The sequence below is a fragment of the Podarcis cretensis genome (genome assembly GCF_951804945.1).
Source record: "Podarcis cretensis genome assembly, chromosome: 17".
Taxonomy (NCBI): domain Eukaryota; kingdom Metazoa; phylum Chordata; class Lepidosauria; order Squamata; family Lacertidae; genus Podarcis; species Podarcis cretensis.
In genome coordinates, this window is record NC_137187.1 from 22733861 (window position 1) to 22753270 (window position 19410).

The window sequence follows — 19410 nt, forward strand, 5'->3', positions numbered from 1 at the left end:
CAGAGTAGATGTTTAAATATATCATTGTTTACTATATTTCAGTGTCTATTTAATTATCACAAGGATTTCAAATTGTAAGTGGTTTCTGAAGGATATTCATTACCACTTGTTGCCAGCAATTTATTCAAAACCATTATTGAAACAGTACTTTAGAATTTACTAAAGGCCAACTTTGGTTCTAAATAAAGCCTGTGAAGAACCTGACAGTTGCAGGCTTCGATTTTTATTTTTATCCTTTCTAATAAGCATGAGATGTTAGTGCTTAATGTTACTTACAATGCTTAGGAGAACAACTTTCCAAAAGAAATTTACAGTCACAAAGCTAAAAACAGAACTTTGTGAACATGCAGAAGTTCACTGTCTTGTCACCAAAGAAGAGAGGGACAATTACACAAAGTAAAAAAGTGAACACTGTAAGCATGTCTACCTTTTTAAGAAATTCGCTTTAGATGTCAGTACTGCAAGCACAAGGCCTATGTGAAAATAGTTATTTATAAACTGGTTGGGGCAGGAAATCCTTGAAGAATTGAACATTCTTGTTTAGGCCAGTACATACTTGAACAAATTGAAAACATCCATGGTATGTATGAAGCTTTTGCATATTTAAAACATCCATCTTCAGTCAAATCTTCCAAATGATAGTACGTGTTGTTTTGTTTAGGCCTGTCATAAAGCTAACTTTGCTGTAAAAATGAATCTGTTAGAAGGGAAACCTAACCTTCTTGGTGTTTCAGAACTGAGCACAGGAACTGAGCAGTTTCTGGTGGCAGCAGCTAGATGCAGTACATTAGCAAACACAAGCTACAAAAGAAAGCTAAGCATTTAGCAATTCAGAACTGGGTAAACATGGATTTCCTAAAACATTGCTCTGCAACTCCCAAGTTCTAGACAGAAACCATGAAAATCTTTAACCAACATTGTTCGGAAGGGGGTGGTTGTAAATGGTTTTAAATGTTTTAATCGCTTTTAATTTGCAGCACTTTAAATGGTGGTTGTTGTTTTTTATAATATTATATTATTTCATTATTTTATTTTTGCTTGGGGTGGGATAAGCACTGAGTCAGCACTATTGCTCCTTGTTTTGCTTTGTTTTGTTTTGTTCTGTTTTGTTTTATTATTATTATTATTCTGTTAAATTATTATATAGTTTGTATTTTGCCTTTTAAGGGGGAGGGTCATGGCTGCCTGGGAGTGGGCCTCAGCCAATAGATTGGGTGGGGCAGGTTCCACAGGGGGAGATGTATTGGGACACCCGATCTCAGTGATCACGGGCAGGAGGAGGAGTTATGCTAAGACCAGACCATGTCATTACCGAGGAGGCAGGTTTAGTCGTTGTTTGAGGACTATCCCTGCCTCCAGGTCTGGTCCTGACCGGAAGGATACAGTAATCAGCAAGGGAAACCCACATGACCTGAAAGTGTTGCTGTGCAATGCCAGGTCAATGATGAATAAAACCACTGCCATCCACGACCTGATTGTGGATGGAGGATTTGACCTGGCATGTGTGACAGAGACCTGGTTGGATGAGGCAGATGGGCCTGTCCTTGCCGCTGCTTGCCCACCAGGTTTCTCTTACGCACAGCAACCCAGGTCATGTGGGCGGGGAGGGGGGGTTGCAGTGATTTTTAGGAAGTCATTAGTCTGCACCAGGCGTCCTATTGGGAAGACCCAGTTTTCTGAGTGCATGTTCTGGAAGTTGGGCAATAGGGGCAGTACAGGATTCCTACTGGTGTACCGACCTCCCCGCTGCACCAAGGATTCCCTGCCCGAGCTGCTTCAGGTCGTGGCGGATATGCTCCTGGAGACACCTAGCTTGGTTGTCCTGGGGGATTTTAACATCCATGCCGACACGACCTTACAAGGGGCAGCTCGGGACTTCGTGGAAAGCATGGCCTCCATGGGGCTGTCCCTGAATAAGTCTGGCCCAACTCATAGCCACGGACATGCCTTAGACTTGGTGTTTACCTCTACGGATGTTGGTGATCTGACATTAACTAAAAGCGAAACAAAAGAAGTGCCATGGTCAGATCACTTCCTGGTGCAACTGGACTTCTCCGCAACCCTTCCCCTCCGCAGGGAGGTGGGACCGATTCGGATGGTCCGCCCCCGCCACTTAATGGATCCAATTGGCTTCCAGAGAGTGGTAGGGGATGCTTTATCCCAAGTTGATGGCCTTTCAGCTGATTCCCTGGTGGCACGCTGGAATGCGGAGTTAACCAGGGCTATTGACTGTCTGGCTCCGAAGCGCCCTCTCCGATTGCATGGAGCCCGGACAGCCCCGTGGTTCTCCCCGGAGCTGAGGGTGATGAAACAATCGTTGAGACGGCTAGAGCGCCGGTGGCGGAAAACTCATTCTGAATCAGACCGGACACGGGTTAGAGCTCAACGTCGAGCCTACCAAGTGGCAATGGCGACGGCGAAGAGGGCCTTCTTCGCCGCCTCCATTGCATCTGCAGAAAACAGCAGCAGGAGACTTTTTCAGGTGGTTCGCAGTTTATCGGAACCACCTGTACCACCGGGGCCTGGTAGGGACCCCAAGATCTCCTGCAATGCTTTTGCAAAGTTTTTTGCAGATAAAATCGCTCAGATTCAGAAGGAAGTAGACTCCACAGTGGGAGCAGGGCCAGGGCGGGAGAGTGCTAGAGTTCTGTCTGGTCCTGTTATATGGGATCAATTCCAATCTGTTACCTCCGAGGATGTGGACAGGCTGCTTGGACGAGTGAAACCGACCACCTGTCTTCTTGATCCTTGCCCATCCTGGCTGATAAAAGCGAGCCGGGAAGGGCTGGGCGATGGGCTTTGCGGGGTGGTGAATGCTTCCCTCTGTGAGGGAGCCTTCCCAGACCCGCTGAAAGAGGCGGTCATTAAACCGCTTCTTAAAAAAAATCTTTAGACCCGGCCAATTTGGCCAACTATCGCCCAGTCTCAAATCTTCCATTCTTGGGCAAGGTGATTGAGCGGGTGGTTGCTGAACAACTCCAAGCACGCCTGGAGGAAACGGACCATTTGGATCCCTTCCAATCGGGATTCAGGCCTCACCATGGGACTGAAACTGCCTTGGTCGCGCTGGTTGATGATCTCCGGCGGGCTAGGGACAAAGGTGAGAGCTGTTTCCTAGTTCTGCTGGATCTCTCAGCGGCCTTTGACACCATCGACCATAACATCCTTCTGGACCGTCTAGAGGGGCTGGGAGCTGGGGGCACTGTTATACAGTGGTTCCGCTCCTTCCTCCTGGGCCGTGTTCAGAAAGTGGTGGTGGGGGATGAGTGTTCAGACCCTTGGGCCCTCACTTGTGGGGTACCTCAGGGTTCCGTCCTCTCCCCCATGCTTTTTAACATCTATATGAAGCCGCTGGGAGAGATCATCAGGGGGTTTGGACTGGGTGTTCATCAGTATGCAGATGACACCCAGCTCTACCTCTCCTTTAAATCAGAACCAGTGAAGGCGGTGAAGGTCCTGTGTGAGTGCCTGGAGGCGGTTGGAGGTTGGATGGCGGCTAACAGATTGAGGTTGAATCCTGACAAGACAGAAGTACTGTTTTTGGGGGACAGGAGGCGGGCAGGTGTGGAGGATTCCCTGGTCCTGAATGGGGTAACTGTGCCCCTGAAGGACCAGGTGCGCAGCCTGGGAGTCATTTTGGACTCACAGCTGTCCATGGAGGCGCAGGTTAACTCTGGTCCTGAATGGGGTAACTGTGCCCCTGAAGGACCAGGTGCGCAGCCTGGGAGTCATTTTGGACTCACAGCTGTCCATGGAGGCGCAGGTTAACTCTGTGTCCAGGGCAGCTGTCTACCAGCTCCACCTGGTACGCAGGCTAAGACCCTACCTTCCCGCGGACTGTCTCGCCAGAGTGGTGCATGCTCTGGTTATCTCACGCTTGGACTACTGCAACGCGCTCTACGTGGGGCTACCTTTGAAGGTGACCCAGAAACTGCAATTAATCCAGAATGCGGCAGCTAGACTGGTGACTGGGAGTGGCCGCCGGGACCACATAACACCGGTTCTGAGAGATCTGCACTGGCTCCCAGTACGTTTCCGAGCACGATTCAAAGTGTTGGTGCTGACCTTTAAAGCCCTAAACGGCCTCGGTCCTGTATACCTGAAGGAGCATCTCCACCCCCATCGTTCAGCCCGGACACTGAGATCCAGCGCCGAGGGCCTTCTGGCGGTTCCCTCATTGCGAGAAGTGAGGCTACAGGGAACCAGGCAGAGGGCCTTCTCGGTAGTGGCGCCCGACCTGTGGAACGCCCTCCCATCAGATGTCAAAGAGATAAAGAATTACCTGACATTCAGAAGACATCTTAAGGCAGCCCTGTTCAGGGAAGTTTTTAATATGTAATGATGTATTGTTTTTAACACTGATTGGGAGCCGCCCAGAGTGGCTGGGGAGACTCAGCCAGATGGGCGGGGTATAAATAATAAATTATTATTATTATTATTATTATTTGAATTTTTCATATAAATAAGTAGGTGTGGTGTAGGGCTGTACGATAAATCCGGCATGTCTACTCACAAGCAAGCCCTACTGAATTCAATGAGGCATACTCCCAGGAAAGTAGAAGTAAGTTTAGTTGAACTCAGTGCGGCTTATGCATGCAGATTCCACTTAAGACCTCTGAGTGGGGAAGCAGATGTAACTTGACTAGTACATCACTTAAACTACTCTTAAATTAATTGAAAATGTATTAAATATATTATAGGAAAGTTTATTTAATATTTTTATTAAATCTACTACTTCCTTACATTTTAAGGCCCTCCACCGCCGCAGGGAGCCTCGTCAAGGCCCTTGGCTGCTGTGGGGAAACATGGTGCATCTTCTGCTGCCATGGGGAGGCCCAGCAAGGTCCTCTGCTGCTGTGGGAAAGCATGGCACACCCTCCGCTGTCCTGGCGAGGTATGGTGGGACCCTCCACTGTCACGGGGAGGTATGGTAGGACTCTCTGTCACCACGGGGAGGCCCAGCAAGGCCCTCTCCTACTGGGGGAAGTGTGATGCACCCTCTGCCGCTGCAGGGAGGTATGGCAGGACCCTCTGCCACCGCGGGGAGGCCCAGCAAGGCTCTCCACTGCCGCAAAAATATATTGTGATATATTGAGATATCGTGATATTTAGCTAGTGATATATCATGATGCTGAAAACCAGATATCACTCAGCTCCATACTCAGTCCTACTTATGGAAGACCCACTGAAGTCAATCAGACTTATCATAAATAATTTAAATCACAATGAAATCAATGGGGCAAATCTAACTATGATAGCTTATTTTACCAATATCAGGGCACTGAAGGGCAGATTCAATCAGAGTTAGTGACACCAGGTTCACCCTAGCTGACGGAAAGCTCAGCTGAAGATAGCATGAACTGTCACACATATTACCAGCATTGTTTCCTGGTAATAGTAAAATGACACATAATTACAGTAGATAATTATAGTAATTTAAAAACTCAAACAACCCTTAAGAACACAATAAAGCCTGCTGAATCAGGCCAATGGCCCATCTCAAGATGCTTAATCTCAGGGTGTGGTTTGAGCCCCATGTTGGGCAAAAGACACCGTAGGTTGAACTAGATGACCCTCATGGTCCCTTCCAGCTCTAAAATTCTACGATTCTTCTCCAGCATACTATTCTCACAGTGGCCAACCATATGTCTGTGGGGAAACTTGCAAGCAGGACATGAGAACAGCAGCACCAAACCCACCTGTGATTCCTAGCAACTGGTAATCAGAAGGATACTGCCTCTGACAATGGAGGTAGAACACAACCATTGTGGCTCGTAGCCATGCACTCCATGAATCTCTCCAATCCTCTTTTAAGATGGGTGACACCTGGCTTGTCTTACAAGATGGGTGACACCTGGCTTGAGAGCAGTACATGTGAAAAGGATCTAGGAGTCTTGGTTGACCACAAACTTGACATGAGCCAACAGTGTGACGCGGCAGCTAAAAGAGCCAGTGCAATTCTGGGCTGCATCAATAGGAGTATAGCATCTAGATCAAGGGAAGTAATAGTGCCACTGTGTTCTGCTCTGGTCAGACCTCACCTGGAGTACTGTGTCCAGTTCTGGGCACCACAGTTCAAGAAGGACACTGACAAACTGGAATGTGTCCAGAGGAGGGCAACCAAAATGGTCAAAGGCCTGGAAACGATGCCTTATGAGGAACGGCTAAGGGAGCTGGGCATGTTTAGCCTGGAGAAGAGGAGGTTAAGGGGTGATATGATAGCCATGTTCAAATATATAAAAGGATGTCACATAGAGGAGGGAGAAAGGTTGTTTTCTGCTGCTCCAGAGAAGCGGACACGGAGCAATGGTTCCAAACTACAAGAAAGAAGATTCCACCTAAACATTAGGAAGAACTTCCTGACAGTAAGAGCTGTTTGATAGTGGAATTTGCTGCCAAGGAGTGTGGTGGAGTCTCCTTCTTTGGAGGTCTTTAAGCAGAGGCTTGACAACCATATGTCAGGAGTGCTCTGATGGTGTTTCCTGCTTGGCCCTTGTGGTCTCTTCCAACTCTATGATTCTATGACTCTATGATTCTAAAGCCAGTCACGTTGGCAGCTATCACTTCCTCTTGTGGGAGTGAACTCTAACTAGAAAAACTTCTCTCTAGCCACTTTCTCCATGCTATGTATATAGACTTGTATAACGGCACTGAATTATCAACAGCTTTATTTCCAATTTCTTTCCTAATATTATGTTGCATGGAATCTCCCTTTTTCAGAGCTGCTGCATCCTGGGTCAGCAGCTTCACTGAGCTATCCACTACAACCCCCAAGGTCTTGTTCCTGGTCAGCAACTGTCAATTCAGATCCCACGAGTTTAAATAAGAAATTAAGATTTTTTTGCCCAACATATATCACTTCACATGTTTACACTGAACTGAATTTGCTATTCTACCACTCATTCAGTCAGTTTGGAGAGGTACTTTTGGAGCACTCCATAATCTCATTTTGTTTTAACAACCCTGAACAACTGAGTATCATCAGCAAACTTGGCCACCTCACGGCTCAGTCCTTACTCTATGTTGTTGGCCTTTGACAGTCTCAAAAGACAGTTTTGGGCAGTAAACTCCCTAAATGATGAGATCAAAGCTTCCCACCTCTCACTTACCTTTCAGTTCCACAAATATTTCTACCCTATTGTTTAATAAAGACCACATGTTCTGCTTATGCAGCACTCCCCCCCCCCCTTACTACAAGATTTAGCTCTCCTGCCCAATTTGCACAGCAATTTGCTAACTGCTCAAGATTAGAATGTGGTGGACTTCAATTCTTATCAAGCAAAACATGCTCATTTTACAACATGCATACCTTCCTCAAAAGATTTCTTGGGCAGAGACCAGTTTTACATTTAAGCCAGCTCTCTGTATCACCATTCCCTTCTCACATTGTTAAGAAGCAGCTACTAATACAAGATATATGCCTTTGTAACACAACAGCTCATTTTACTCTTGTAGATTTCAATTGCTGTACTTGCTGGTGCAAATAACCAGAAACTGTAGGGTCATGTCCACCTGGTCATACATTAAATATCTTCTCAATCATTCTCTGGGTTTGGCTAATTTCAGACATTCATTTTTAATACATGAATAGGAAAAAGGTAATGTGAATAAATCCCCTTGAGCTGTTTCCACTTAGCAACATTATGTCAGCACATATAAATTGTATGTTACTGTAATGCAAAAGCATATAGTATTTGCTACGAATAAAGGATAATACTAGCATTCATGCAAATATAATTTCTCTTTTTAAAGCATGCTGGACTCCTTTGGACATTAAACCATAATCACCAAAGCATAAAAACCTCCACAACAGCTCCTTTACTCACCGAAACAGCTATCATGGTGCTGTCAGGCCTCCACTCTGCTTGGTCATAGGGTCCAAATTGCAATGCTGCTTTTGACGATTCTTTGTAGCTTACGATTAACACACTGGGCTGTGGGGAAAAGGAGATCCAGTTAAATTCTCATACATTACAAAGCTAACTTTTAAAACAAAACCAAGCTTATTGGATATTTTTACAGATGCAATTCGCTAAAATAGCTATAGGAAGTCTCTGGGAGACAGAAACATTATTTAACTGATTCACATTTTTTTAAAAAAAATGTTTAGCAAGCCACTTCTCAGCAAAGTATTAAGGATTGAGGCCAGTTGAAAAAGATTTCAACTTTTCAAAAACTTCAAAATTCAGGATTAAATCCAAATGATTAATGCTTCTTTAGAGGGGGGGAGATACCATTTGCCTTGAAGGAGGTAGACCCAGAGCTGTTAAATAACTATTGTCCAGTGGCAAATATCTCCTTTCTGGACAAGGTGGTGGTGGTCCAGCTTCAGGGATGCTTGACAGAAGCTGGTGATTTAGACAGATTCAAGTGTGGCTTCAGATCTGGTTATGGCACTGAAATTGCCTTGGTTTCTCTGGTTGATAACATTTATCAGAAGAGAGATAGGGGGAGGGCAACCCTTCTTGTTCTCTTTGATCTCGCAGTGGCTTTTGATACTGTTGACAACAATATGCTTCTGAGGCAACTCAGGGAGGTAGGGGTTGGGGCACTGTTCTACCTCCAGGATCGTTTCCAGAAAGCAGTCACGGAAAGCTACTGTTCAGCACCACGGGATTTTTCCTGTTGTGTCCCACAGGTTTCCATCTTGCTCCCCTTCCTATTTAACATCTATATGAAGCTCCTAGGATCAGTCACCAAGAGATTTGGAGTGAAGCATCGTCAATACGCAGATGACACTCAGCTTTGTCTCTCTGTTGCATCTTAAGTGTTGTGTTTTAATGCTGTTAGCTCCCCTGTGACCTTAGGATGAAGGGCATGCAATAAATAAATCATAATTGTGTATGTGTGCTTGCGAGCAGATTTCCCCTTCCTCTCTTCCCCTCTTAGCCTCCTAGAAGCATCCCAAATCTGCCAGGGTGTGTGTGAGAGAGAGTGGGAAGGAGAGAAAGGGAAAGGCTGCCTGCCCAATATTTGAATTTTACTCTTAATGTAGATGGGTAACAGTTTGAGCTCATGCCCACTAAACTCCAACTCTATAAAGTACTCATAAGAATACCCACTATAGGTTTTCAACTGCCCTCCCAAAATAGTTTGAGGGTGTTGTAGGTTATGTACTAGGCTCATATTGTTACTCAGCCTTGTGAATAAATAATACATATTCCAAGGTCATGCTTTTCTTTCTCTATTGATGTTTGAATCAAGATGAAGAGTATCATGACAAGAACTTGATACCAAAGCATTCAAGAAATATATGGATTAGTGTTGTTTTCAAATTGTTAAAGTAATACGCTTTTCAAACCCAACTGAACAAATTTCTACCTTCCCCATTACAGCCCTCTAAACTAAAACCTAGCAAATTTTAATATCCTGCAAGCACAGACATGCCCCCTAAGAGGAGCTGAAATGAAAAGAGAAGCTACTGCTGGCAAACATTAATTCTGCTCTAAAACCTGGTGCTCATTTGGATGTAAGAATGACGAAATCACCACAAGGTAACACTTGCATGATAAAGATTCCTTCAAATACACACTTATGTTGCAATATCTGAGACTCATCCAAGTCTGGAGAATTATAGCTTTTGATCCTCACATAGCTGTGAATAGCGCAATTCACAACAGAAAAATAACAAGTAAAAGAAAACTCACAGCTATGCTTCAAACATATTTAAAGTAGCAGTATGAATCAAGGAGAAGGGAGTCATAATTTACATACACTTCAAAGCTGAAATTAAGAGCATTTGCATGCCCTGATTATCAGAATAACTATTACTTGCACATGTTATTGCAGTTTCAATCTTGTTTATTATTTTCTACCAGCCTCATAACCAGTCCTCCTCTGGAATTCTGGGAAACCAAAAAATCAGTGCAGTTTTGAAAGCCATTAAAGTAATCCGTGCAGTCTGGCATCATAATTCAATATGGTGTCCAACTGCATCCAAACAGATGAAAGCCTGCTCCTTTATCCCAGAAGCCATCATGCAGAATTTGGTTACAGTATCTTTAAAGCTGTCCAAATGCATAGCAAACATATGAACAACTTTTTTCAAAATATATAGTGGATTTATTATACTTATATGCTGCCCATAAGCAATTTCTTGAGATAGCATATGTCAGAGCTGCCCGAGGTCCCAGCTCACAAAGGACCAACGCCAGTTCGTTGTTATATACAAAAGTCTTTATTGAAGTTCAGTTTCGATTTCAAAACCGCAGCGCGCAGCTCTACGTCTCAAACTCTAGACCGCTGAAGCTCCGTCTGAATCTCCTCCCCCCAGACACCAGTTTAAGACTCTAGCCTTGCTCCACCTCTTCCTTTGCTCTTTCCTCCTCTGGGTCCGCCTGTCCGCTGGGGTCTTGCCCTTTCTAGACTCTTCTGACGCTGAGTCCCCTGAGTCTTCCCCCTCCCTCCGGCGGGCTTTAGGACCTGGTTCCCAATCCGGGTTTTCTGCCGTCCCGCGCGCCCGTACATTCGAACTTGGCGCGCGCGCCCAGCCGGCAACCTTTCTCCTGACCGTTACACTGCTCCTGTCACTGCTTCCCCCTTCGGGGAGGCTAGCTGGACCTGACTTCCCCTCCGTTCCCTCACTCTCCGATAGAGGCGTGGTCAGTCCTGACTCATCTTCTCTCCCTGCTGGAGGAGACTCTGGCCCTGATACATGGGACTCTTCCCCCCCACTACGCTCTGGTGGGGGAGCTGGTCCTGATCTCCCGCTGCTGCTTTGGGAGTCCCCGCTGGCCCCTTGCTTCTGGTGCACCCCCCCTGGGACCCCCCTTGCCCTGGCCCTCGGCGCCCCCCTCTGGGAATCTTCTGATTCGCTGGAGAAGCTCATGGAATCTCTCGTGCCACTGTCATACTCCCCTACGCTGCCCTCAGATTCTTCCCCTTCGCTCTCCATTTCCTCTCTCCCCTGTGCCTCTGCTCCTGAGCCCCTGACAGCATATAATAAATAAAAATTTCATTTTAAAAACTTACATAAAAATAATAAACATATATTGGGCAACTGAGAATAAAACAAATACAGCAGAAATATTCAAACAGCAAAGATTTTTAAATGTCAGAATTCCAAATAGGAGACCCTGTAGAACCCTCAATGCTATAAAAAGTCATCTCTAAAAATCATCTCTAAAAAGCTGTTCTAAAAGTCAGAGAAAATAAAAAAGTCCCCACTAGCACACTGTATTACTTTGGAGTTCAGAAGAATAAATTCAGGTATCAAAATATCACATAACAGAAGCTCACCGCAACCTGCTATGATGATAGGAGAGGGAAAGGACAATGAGAAAACAGGGCTGCCACAACCATGAAACGGAGACAGGAAATTTGCAATATTAACTTCCTGATTTGAGACCACTGCAGTCCTGTTTGTCTATTCCAGGGATGTCCAACCCGTCGACCATGATCAACAGGTTGATCCCCAGGTGATAGCAGTCAATCTTGGTCAATTGCGGGGGGCGGGGGGCGAGCACCCACGTGCATGCCACTGTGACCTGGCTAGAGTTGGTTGTTGCTCGGCTGCCAGCACTGGCGCCCTGATATGCTGGCGTCCTGGAAGCCCCTGCCAGCAGGCTGCGTCAAGTTCACTCCGGCAGGAGGCTTCGCGGATCCCTGGCCGTGCCGGTCTACCCATGTGATCAGGTGGTGGTTGAGCGCTCATTGCACCCATTCTCTGCTTTCCCGCAACAGCCTGACTGGAGGGGAGCACAGAGCAGGAGCATCGCTGTAGACAAAGACCCATCTAAATGCCATTTTGGATGCGAGGCAAGAGCAGCAGAGTGTTTATTGTTTCGTTAGCAATTTATGCCATGCCCCCGAAAATGCAGAAGAACTAAGGCCCCCCCTAAAAAAGCTCCACAACTTTGGCTTGCCCCCCCCCTAAAAAAGCTCCACAAATTTGGGTTCCAACCCCCACTCCCCCAAATGAGTAGATCACTACCAGTTTTTTATTCCTGGAGTAGATTGCAGTTTCTTGAGAGTTGGACGTCCCTGGTCTATTCTTTCCTTCACTTGAAGTGAAAGGAGCAGACCAGTTTGAACTCTTCCACTAGTGAAGTAAAATGATAGGATGCAGCAAAGAATCATACATTTTTATGAGTACAGTGGAATCTCAGGTTAAGTACTTAACCTGAAACTGTTCTTAACCTGAAGCACCACTTTAGCTAATGGGGCCTCCTGCTGCCGCCGCACCGCTGGAACACGATTTCTGTTCTCATCCTGAAGCAAACTTCTTAACCTGAAGCACTATTTCTGGGTTAGCGGAGTCTGTAACCTGAAGCGTATGTAACCTGAGGTACCACTGTATATGCATTTTACTAGGGACTGCATCCCTGCTCGCTCCATTGCCACCCCCTCAGCCATTCCCCCACATTAACCACCCAGACTTTTTCCTATGCCACTAAGATCACTTTTCACTCTCCCAACCCCATTTTTGAAGCCACTTCTCCTTCCCCTCTTTTTGTGCACCCCCCTCCCTTGCACATAAAGCACCCCGTGGTAACTTTCTGCAATTTCCTCCTCTCTCATGTTGCAACTATTAAGCACCCTTTACTGCTCCATCCCATTATGAAGCCACCATGGCCTCCTATTCTGAAGACTTTTCAATGCCCCTAGTTTCACCTTCAACCCTATTTCCATGCCCCCACTGTCTCCTTTTAGCAACCTCTTTTGCACCTCCATTTTCACATTCACCCCCTTTTTCCTAGCCCCTCCTTACTCTTCTCAACTCTGCACGCAGATCACCCACACTTCCATAGCTTCTCTCTAGTCCGTAACCCCCTTTATACATATACCCAGTAATGATGTATGTATGTCACAGTACCTTTAAGGAGAAAAGAGTCTTAAAAACAAGCCCATAATGTAGCTTGTTCAGTTAAAGGAGGTTAATTTCGGTTGATGGATGTTGTACATCTACAGGTGTTTGCCTGCTGATGAAATATCTGTACTAAATTACTACACTGAACCTGGAACTTCATGTTGAAGACAGCACACATGGTACCAGGAGTGAAATACATTGTGTGAAGGTACTTAGGAACATTTGAGGCCTTCACATCCTTTATCACATGAGGAAACAGAAATAGAATAAATTTGAGTACAGTGAGGAGGGAGACAAGCTGAATGGGGGGAAACTGCTATTTTAAACAATGACAGAAGTTAAAGTGGGAGGGACACTGAGAGGAAAATGGTGTCTTTAAACAACTGCAAACAAACAAGCCAGTTTTAACAGGGAAAAATAGCAGAGATGGGTACAACACAAAAGACAACACCAAAAACTCAGCACAACATAACCTTTCCAAATTCCTTTCTTGCTGCACTCAAACTGTCATTTCTCCCTCTGTGTCACTTTGCCCTACTAAAACATCTGCCATTGTTTAAAGCAGGTGCTCTCCCCTCTCAGTATCCCTCAATCCCTGTGCACATACAGACTCTCACAACAGAGAATCATGATAATTGTCTACAGTGGTACTTGTAGAACTTAATTTGTTCTGGAGGTCTGTTCTTAACCTGAAACTGTTCTTAACCTGAAGCACCACTTAAGCTAATGGGGCCTCCTGCTGCCGCCACGCCGCCGCCACCGCGCAATTTCTGTTCTCATCCTGAAGCAAAGTTCTTAACCCAAGGTAATATTTCTGGCTTAGCGGAGTCTGTAACCTGAAGCGTATGTAACCTGAAGCATATGTAACCCGAGGTACAACTGTACTGGAAGTTATAAGCCTGTTTGTCCCCCAAAACTTGGGGATTAAATGTATACACTGCATGTGAATGGAAGTCACATTCAACTGTCATAACTAACAGATATTGACAGACCACTGAAACATTTTGCAACATAATAGTAAGCTTGTTTACCCATTAGTAAATCCTACTGCGTTCAACAGGGCTTATTCTCAGGTTAATTGTGTACAGTACTGTACCCTAACCTACTTAAAGTCATCTAAGCTGCTGGTCATCACTACATGCTGTGGCAGTGAATTCCAATTAATTACAACAGGAATGAAGGAGCACTTCTTTTTGCCCATCCTTAACCTACCATTAACAAACTTCACTGGGTTACCTCAAGTTCTATTATTTGTGCCAGGAAGAGAAGCTCTCCCCCTTGCTGTAATTTTAATAATCTCTCATGGGGCCCCAGAGCTATCTTTAATTAAACTAAAAAGTCACAAAGGTTATCTAATCATCTTCATTTTTATTGCCCCTTTCTGCCACTTTTCCAGATCTACAATATGCTTTTTTTTAATGGAGCAGTGAGAACAATAAAGCTTTGCAGTTATGTTCCAAGTAAATAATACTATCACAAATTATTGGCATTAGGACTTTGGTCATAAACGTGTTAAAGGTTTTGAAATATGACAACATCACACAGAGAGAAAGACTGAAGTCGACCTACTTGAAGTCATCACAGGTGACAAAGGGACACTGTAAAACATTGCATCATAGGTATTAGGCACCAGCTGAACTAGAAGCTAAGCAATTCACTAGCATCTGAAACTTGTTTTCCTTTATTGCCATTTTTAAAATTGATAAAAGATGCTTTGACCAACTTAAAGCAACAGATTGGAGTTTGATTTTAGTATCCTATCAATGTCTAGACTAGAGGGGGGAAACACATTTCACTGCAGCCTTTGAAATTTCAACTCTAGAGCATTTTGATAAAGCATGAACACCATATGGCAGAGACAGAAAACCTGTGACCCTCCAAATTGTTCAGTTAAAACTTCCATCATCCATGATAACTGGACCACCTTAAATCTGATCAGAGCTGATCAGAGTTGCAGTTAGTTCCAGTTCCCTGCCATATGGAGAAGCTGGTAGGTAACTATTGTCAGCAGAACTGCCATTGCCAAGCTGTGCTTGAAAGGTACAGACTCACTGTGTAAAATTCAAAGAAAGTATGTTTTTCCAGATCTAATGAATGGTAGTTGACTCTTCCTGAATAGAAACCTGTGTAAAAACCGAACATTCAGACTTAAGGTGTATGACCAAAATTGGTCTTTGTGGATTTTCACACTGTATATGTGTAGAAATCATGAAAGAGCAATGATCATTTGGGGTCAGAATGTAGGTATAGGTTGAACTTAATGTTATCCACTGTTTCTTTTAAAAGTTTAGTGGACATATTATTGGAAATATTAATTTATATGTACCTGAATCATTGCTTATAGTACAGCAGAAGATAGAACTGAAAAATAGATCAGATGTGCCAACATTTTAAACTGAAATGAGTTTTTGAAAAAATAGGGACTTTAGCTTCAGCAACTAATTAACCTACAAGAGAACCAGACAATCAAAACTGAGGGGCACTGCCCTATAAATAAGCATCATTCAAACCCAACTTTCTCATATTTTCAGAGTTATTTATGTCAGTAACGAGCCCCTGGAAATCAATCAATCTGAAGGCTGCAGGCAAGAAGGCGAGGAGAACTATTGGGAGGCATTCCTGAATTTAGAGGACCCTGCCCTATCATTCAAAAGACCGCACAACACAATGATACTAAGTATTTGCCATAAGTCTTGCTGGCATTCCCTTTACTAAGGCAAGTTAACATGAAACAACTGTGAAGTAGGCCAATCATTTCCAAATTTGCTGTCAAAGAACAGAGGCTCTAACCGAAGTCACACATTGAAAACCCGACTGTGTAGGGATTTTGAAGTCAGGCTTTTAAGCTTAGGGTCAAACCCATTAAAACAACAGCCCTCTGATCTCACTGAGCTCAGTCAAACCAGTGTTCAAAATTTGCCAGGCACATTTTGCACCTAGCTATTGACCACTTGCGACTAAGTGAGGATGACGCCTGACATCACCATCTGGAGGTGCATGCTTCGGGATTCTTGGATCTGGACTGTTTCCACACACTAATACCCCATCCTGTAGAAGTCTATCAGTTATATTTCCACCCTCCCTGTGGAACGCCCTCCCATCCCATGTCAAGGAGATAAAGAACTACACAACTTTTAAAAGACACCTGAAGGCAGCTGTGGATTGGGAAGTTTTCAATGTTAGACGTTTTACAATGGGGGGTGGGGTGGACTGGGTGCCACGAGGGAACACTGGGTGCCACGAGGGGGGGCCTGCAGGGCATCCAAGTGTCACGGGGGGGGGGGGGGGACACATTGGAGCTGCATGGGAATTGGTAGGTCAGGCTTCCTCAAACTCAGCCCTCCAGATGTTTTGAGACTACAATTCCCATCATCCCTGACCACTGCTCCTGCTAGCTAGGGATCATGGGAGTTGAAGGGCAAAAACATCTGGAGGGCTGAGTTTGAGGAAGACTGTGGTAGGCGGTCCTAGGCATCTCCTAAAAAGAGCTTGACTACTTTGAAGCATCTCTAATAATAATAATAATAATTATTTATACTCCACCCATCTGGCTGGGTTTCCCCAGACACTCTGGGCGGCTCCCAACAGAATATTAAAAACACGATAAAACATCAAACATTAAAAACTTCCCTAAATAAGGCTGCCTTCAGATGTCTTCTAAAAGTCAGACAGTTGTTTGTCTTATTTAAACCTCCAACCCCAGGCGCCGGCGGGGGTTGCAACGCCGCTGCGTTTTATTACGTTTTTATATTCTGCTGGAAGCCGCCCAGATAATAATAAATAATAATTAATAATAATAATTAATAATAATAATAATAATTAATAATAATTAATAATAGAAGCGGGCGGTGGCCCAGCGAGGGTCTCCTGCTACTCACCCTGTTGTACCAGATGCCGAGCTGGGAGCGGGACAAGACGGCGAACAGAGTCCGCTGCGGGTCGGCCTGGATGCGGAGCGGGGGCTCCCTGGCCTCGGCGGGGCACAGCAGCCTCTTCGGCCACCCGCTCAGGAAATACATGGCTGGCGAGCGGGCAGACAGGCAGGCCGCCTGTCCCGGCGAGGCACTAGCAGGCCGGAGCCAGGAGCTTTCCCCTCATGGGCCTCCTCGGGCGAGGGAGACTCTGCCCCGCGCGGCCTGCGGAGGATCCGCCGAGGAGGAGCCGCGCATAATCCCCGCCTGAGGGGCGCTGGGAAGAGACTGAGGGGGGCGGCTCGGAAGAAGGGGCTCCCTCCTCTCCGCTGGGCCGGGTCGCGGGGAAAGGGCCGTTACAGCTCAGGACGGAGCCCTCGCGGCGTCGCCTCAGTCTCCCCCCGGGAGCCCTCGCTCGCTCTCCCCGCCAAGGCTCCTTCCGCCGGCGCCGCCATCTCTTCTCCTCAGCCGCGTCAAGGCGTCTGGTCGCCGGAATATGCCGGCGGGTGGGAGGGAGGGAGAAGAGGCGAACGCGCACGCGCACAAGCGCCGGCAGCCCTCCGTCGGAACGACTCGGCAACCCCGCTGGGGATAGGAGAGGGCGGGCGGGCGCGGAGGGGGGAGGGGAAAGCGGAGACACACTAAAGGCGCCGCTATTGGTTCAGGCGCCGGGAAAGGGGAGGAGCCGGAAGTGGCGTCGTCGGAACAGTCGCGAGGCGGCCATAGAGAGAGAGAGCGCCGCTCGAAGGCTGGGGCTGGAACGCGCGCGCCCCCTGGCTTCCTGTTCTGAACGGTGGAGGAAACGCGACGTGTCTCTGCCCGGAGCGGCTGAGCCGGCAGGCGGAGGGTTGCTGGTGGTGGGTTCATAAAGGAAGGTCGATAGCTGGATTCGGTTCATATAATTCCTTTTCTTTTTTAAAATATTTTTTTATCATGGCCTTCAACATTTCCCCCATAAAAATAGGGACGTCCTATTTAATAATAATAATAATAGTAATAGTAACAACAACAACAATAATAATTTATTTATATTCCACCCATTAAACATTAAATTACTTCCCTATACAGAGGATGAGATGGTTGGACAGTGTTCTCGAAGCTACAAACATGAGTCTGACCAAACTGCGGGAGGCAGTGGAAGACAGGAGTGCCCGGCGTGCTCTGGTCCATGGGGTCACGAAGAGTCGGGCACGACTAAACAACAACATCCAGAGCTGCCTTCAGATGTCTTCTAAATGTTATATAGTTACTTCTTTCCTTGGCTCGGGGGTTGCATAACTCCATACCCTCCAACGTTTCTTTGATGAAAATAGGAAAAGCAAGACATTCCAGGTATCATATCAGAAACCGGGATGGCTTCTGTAAATCCGGGACTGTCCCTGGAAAATGGGGACACTTGAAGGGTCTGTTTTATTAGGAATACAAAAATTAATATCTTTCCCTTATTTTTTGCCTAAATTAAGACTTTGATCTAAACGCAATAGAAACACAAAGAGAAAGGAATAAATAAAGAGAGAAGTAAAGAAAAAGGAATAGGGAAGAGGTTGAAAGAGAGAAATGAAATTCAGAAAATAAGGGACTTCCGATTCTTTGTCCATCCCGCTATATATTGTCTGCTATATATTCATTTCATCCACTCCAGTATAACACCCAACAAAACCACTTTCTGTAAACAAATAGGTTCTTCCTTTTCTGAGCTCTGATCTCTGTTGTTGCACCGGTCTCAGATGGTTAGATACACACAGGCTGTGTAGGTTCATGTGAAAAAGCTGAATACATGCAATTTTGAAACTCCTCACTAAGTCTTGATATCACAGAAGTTTCTGTGGCGTTGAATTGGGCACCTGCAGTTTCCTTTTTCCCAATCAGTTTAATGAAAGGTTTTCAGATTTAAAAAACCAAGCCACACAGATCTAATATGAACAAACAATACAAAGAGAAAACGGAGGTAATAAAAGGAAAAAGAAAGAAGAAGAAAGGAAATTGTGTGTGTGTGTATTATCCCCTTCTATCACCATTCTGTCTTAATCTTCAATTCACATACAGAGAGAGATGTGAGTCCTTGCAGCTCCCACCTGGGATAGCTTCCACCTTTCTCAGCCTCTCGCCTTGAGAAATACCACTCTAAGCTATCTCCCACACAGATCCCTTTCCCTTCTGTCCATCTTCTCTCTGTATGTATCTTTTATCCCAAATATAAATCTTAATAATTCAAAACATACATGTAAAAGGTAAAGGTACCCCTGCCCGTACGGGCCAGTCTTGACAGACTCTGGGGTTGTGCGCCCATCTCACTCAAGAGGCCAGGGGCCAGCGCTGTCCGGAGACACTTCCGGGTCACGTGGCCAGCGTGACAAAGCTGCATCTGGCGAGCCAGAGCCGCACACGTAAACGCCGTTTACCTTCCCACTGGTAAGCGGTCCCTATTTATCTACTTGCACCCGGAGGTGCTTTCGAACTGCTAGGTTGGCAGGCGCTGGGACCGAGCAGCGGGAGCGCACCCCGCCACAGGGATTCGAACCGCCGACCTTTCGATCAGCAAGTCCTAGGCGCTGAGGCTTTAACCCACAGCGCCCAACATGTACACTCAGGACTCTGTAAACACTTCTCCCTCCCAAACAAACCATTGACAGTCATTTTCTTTAGGGAAATCAGTTTCATTCTTGATTGAGAACTAGAAATGAAATTGAA

At 45.8% G+C, this 19410-nt stretch overlaps 1 protein-coding gene across 2 annotated transcripts in view; it reads right to left on the reverse strand.

Moving 5' to 3' along the window:
• RIC1 (RIC1 homolog, RAB6A GEF complex partner 1) overlaps positions 1–17151 on the reverse strand; it is a 46616-nt gene extending 29465 nt beyond the window's left edge. Inside the window, exons 1-2 of one of the 2 annotated variants that reach the window (XM_079959142.1) lie at positions 16687–17151; positions 7827–7934 (exon numbers count right to left, since the gene is read on the reverse strand). In XM_079959142.1, coding sequence (XP_079815268.1) covers positions 7827–7934; positions 16687–16827 — 249 coding nt within the window. In that variant the 5' untranslated portion in view covers positions 16828–17151. The remainder of the gene's footprint in view (positions 1–7826; positions 7935–16686) is intronic. The other variant, XM_079959141.1, reaches the window with a different exon arrangement.
• Positions 17152–19410: the final 2259 nt, after the last annotated feature.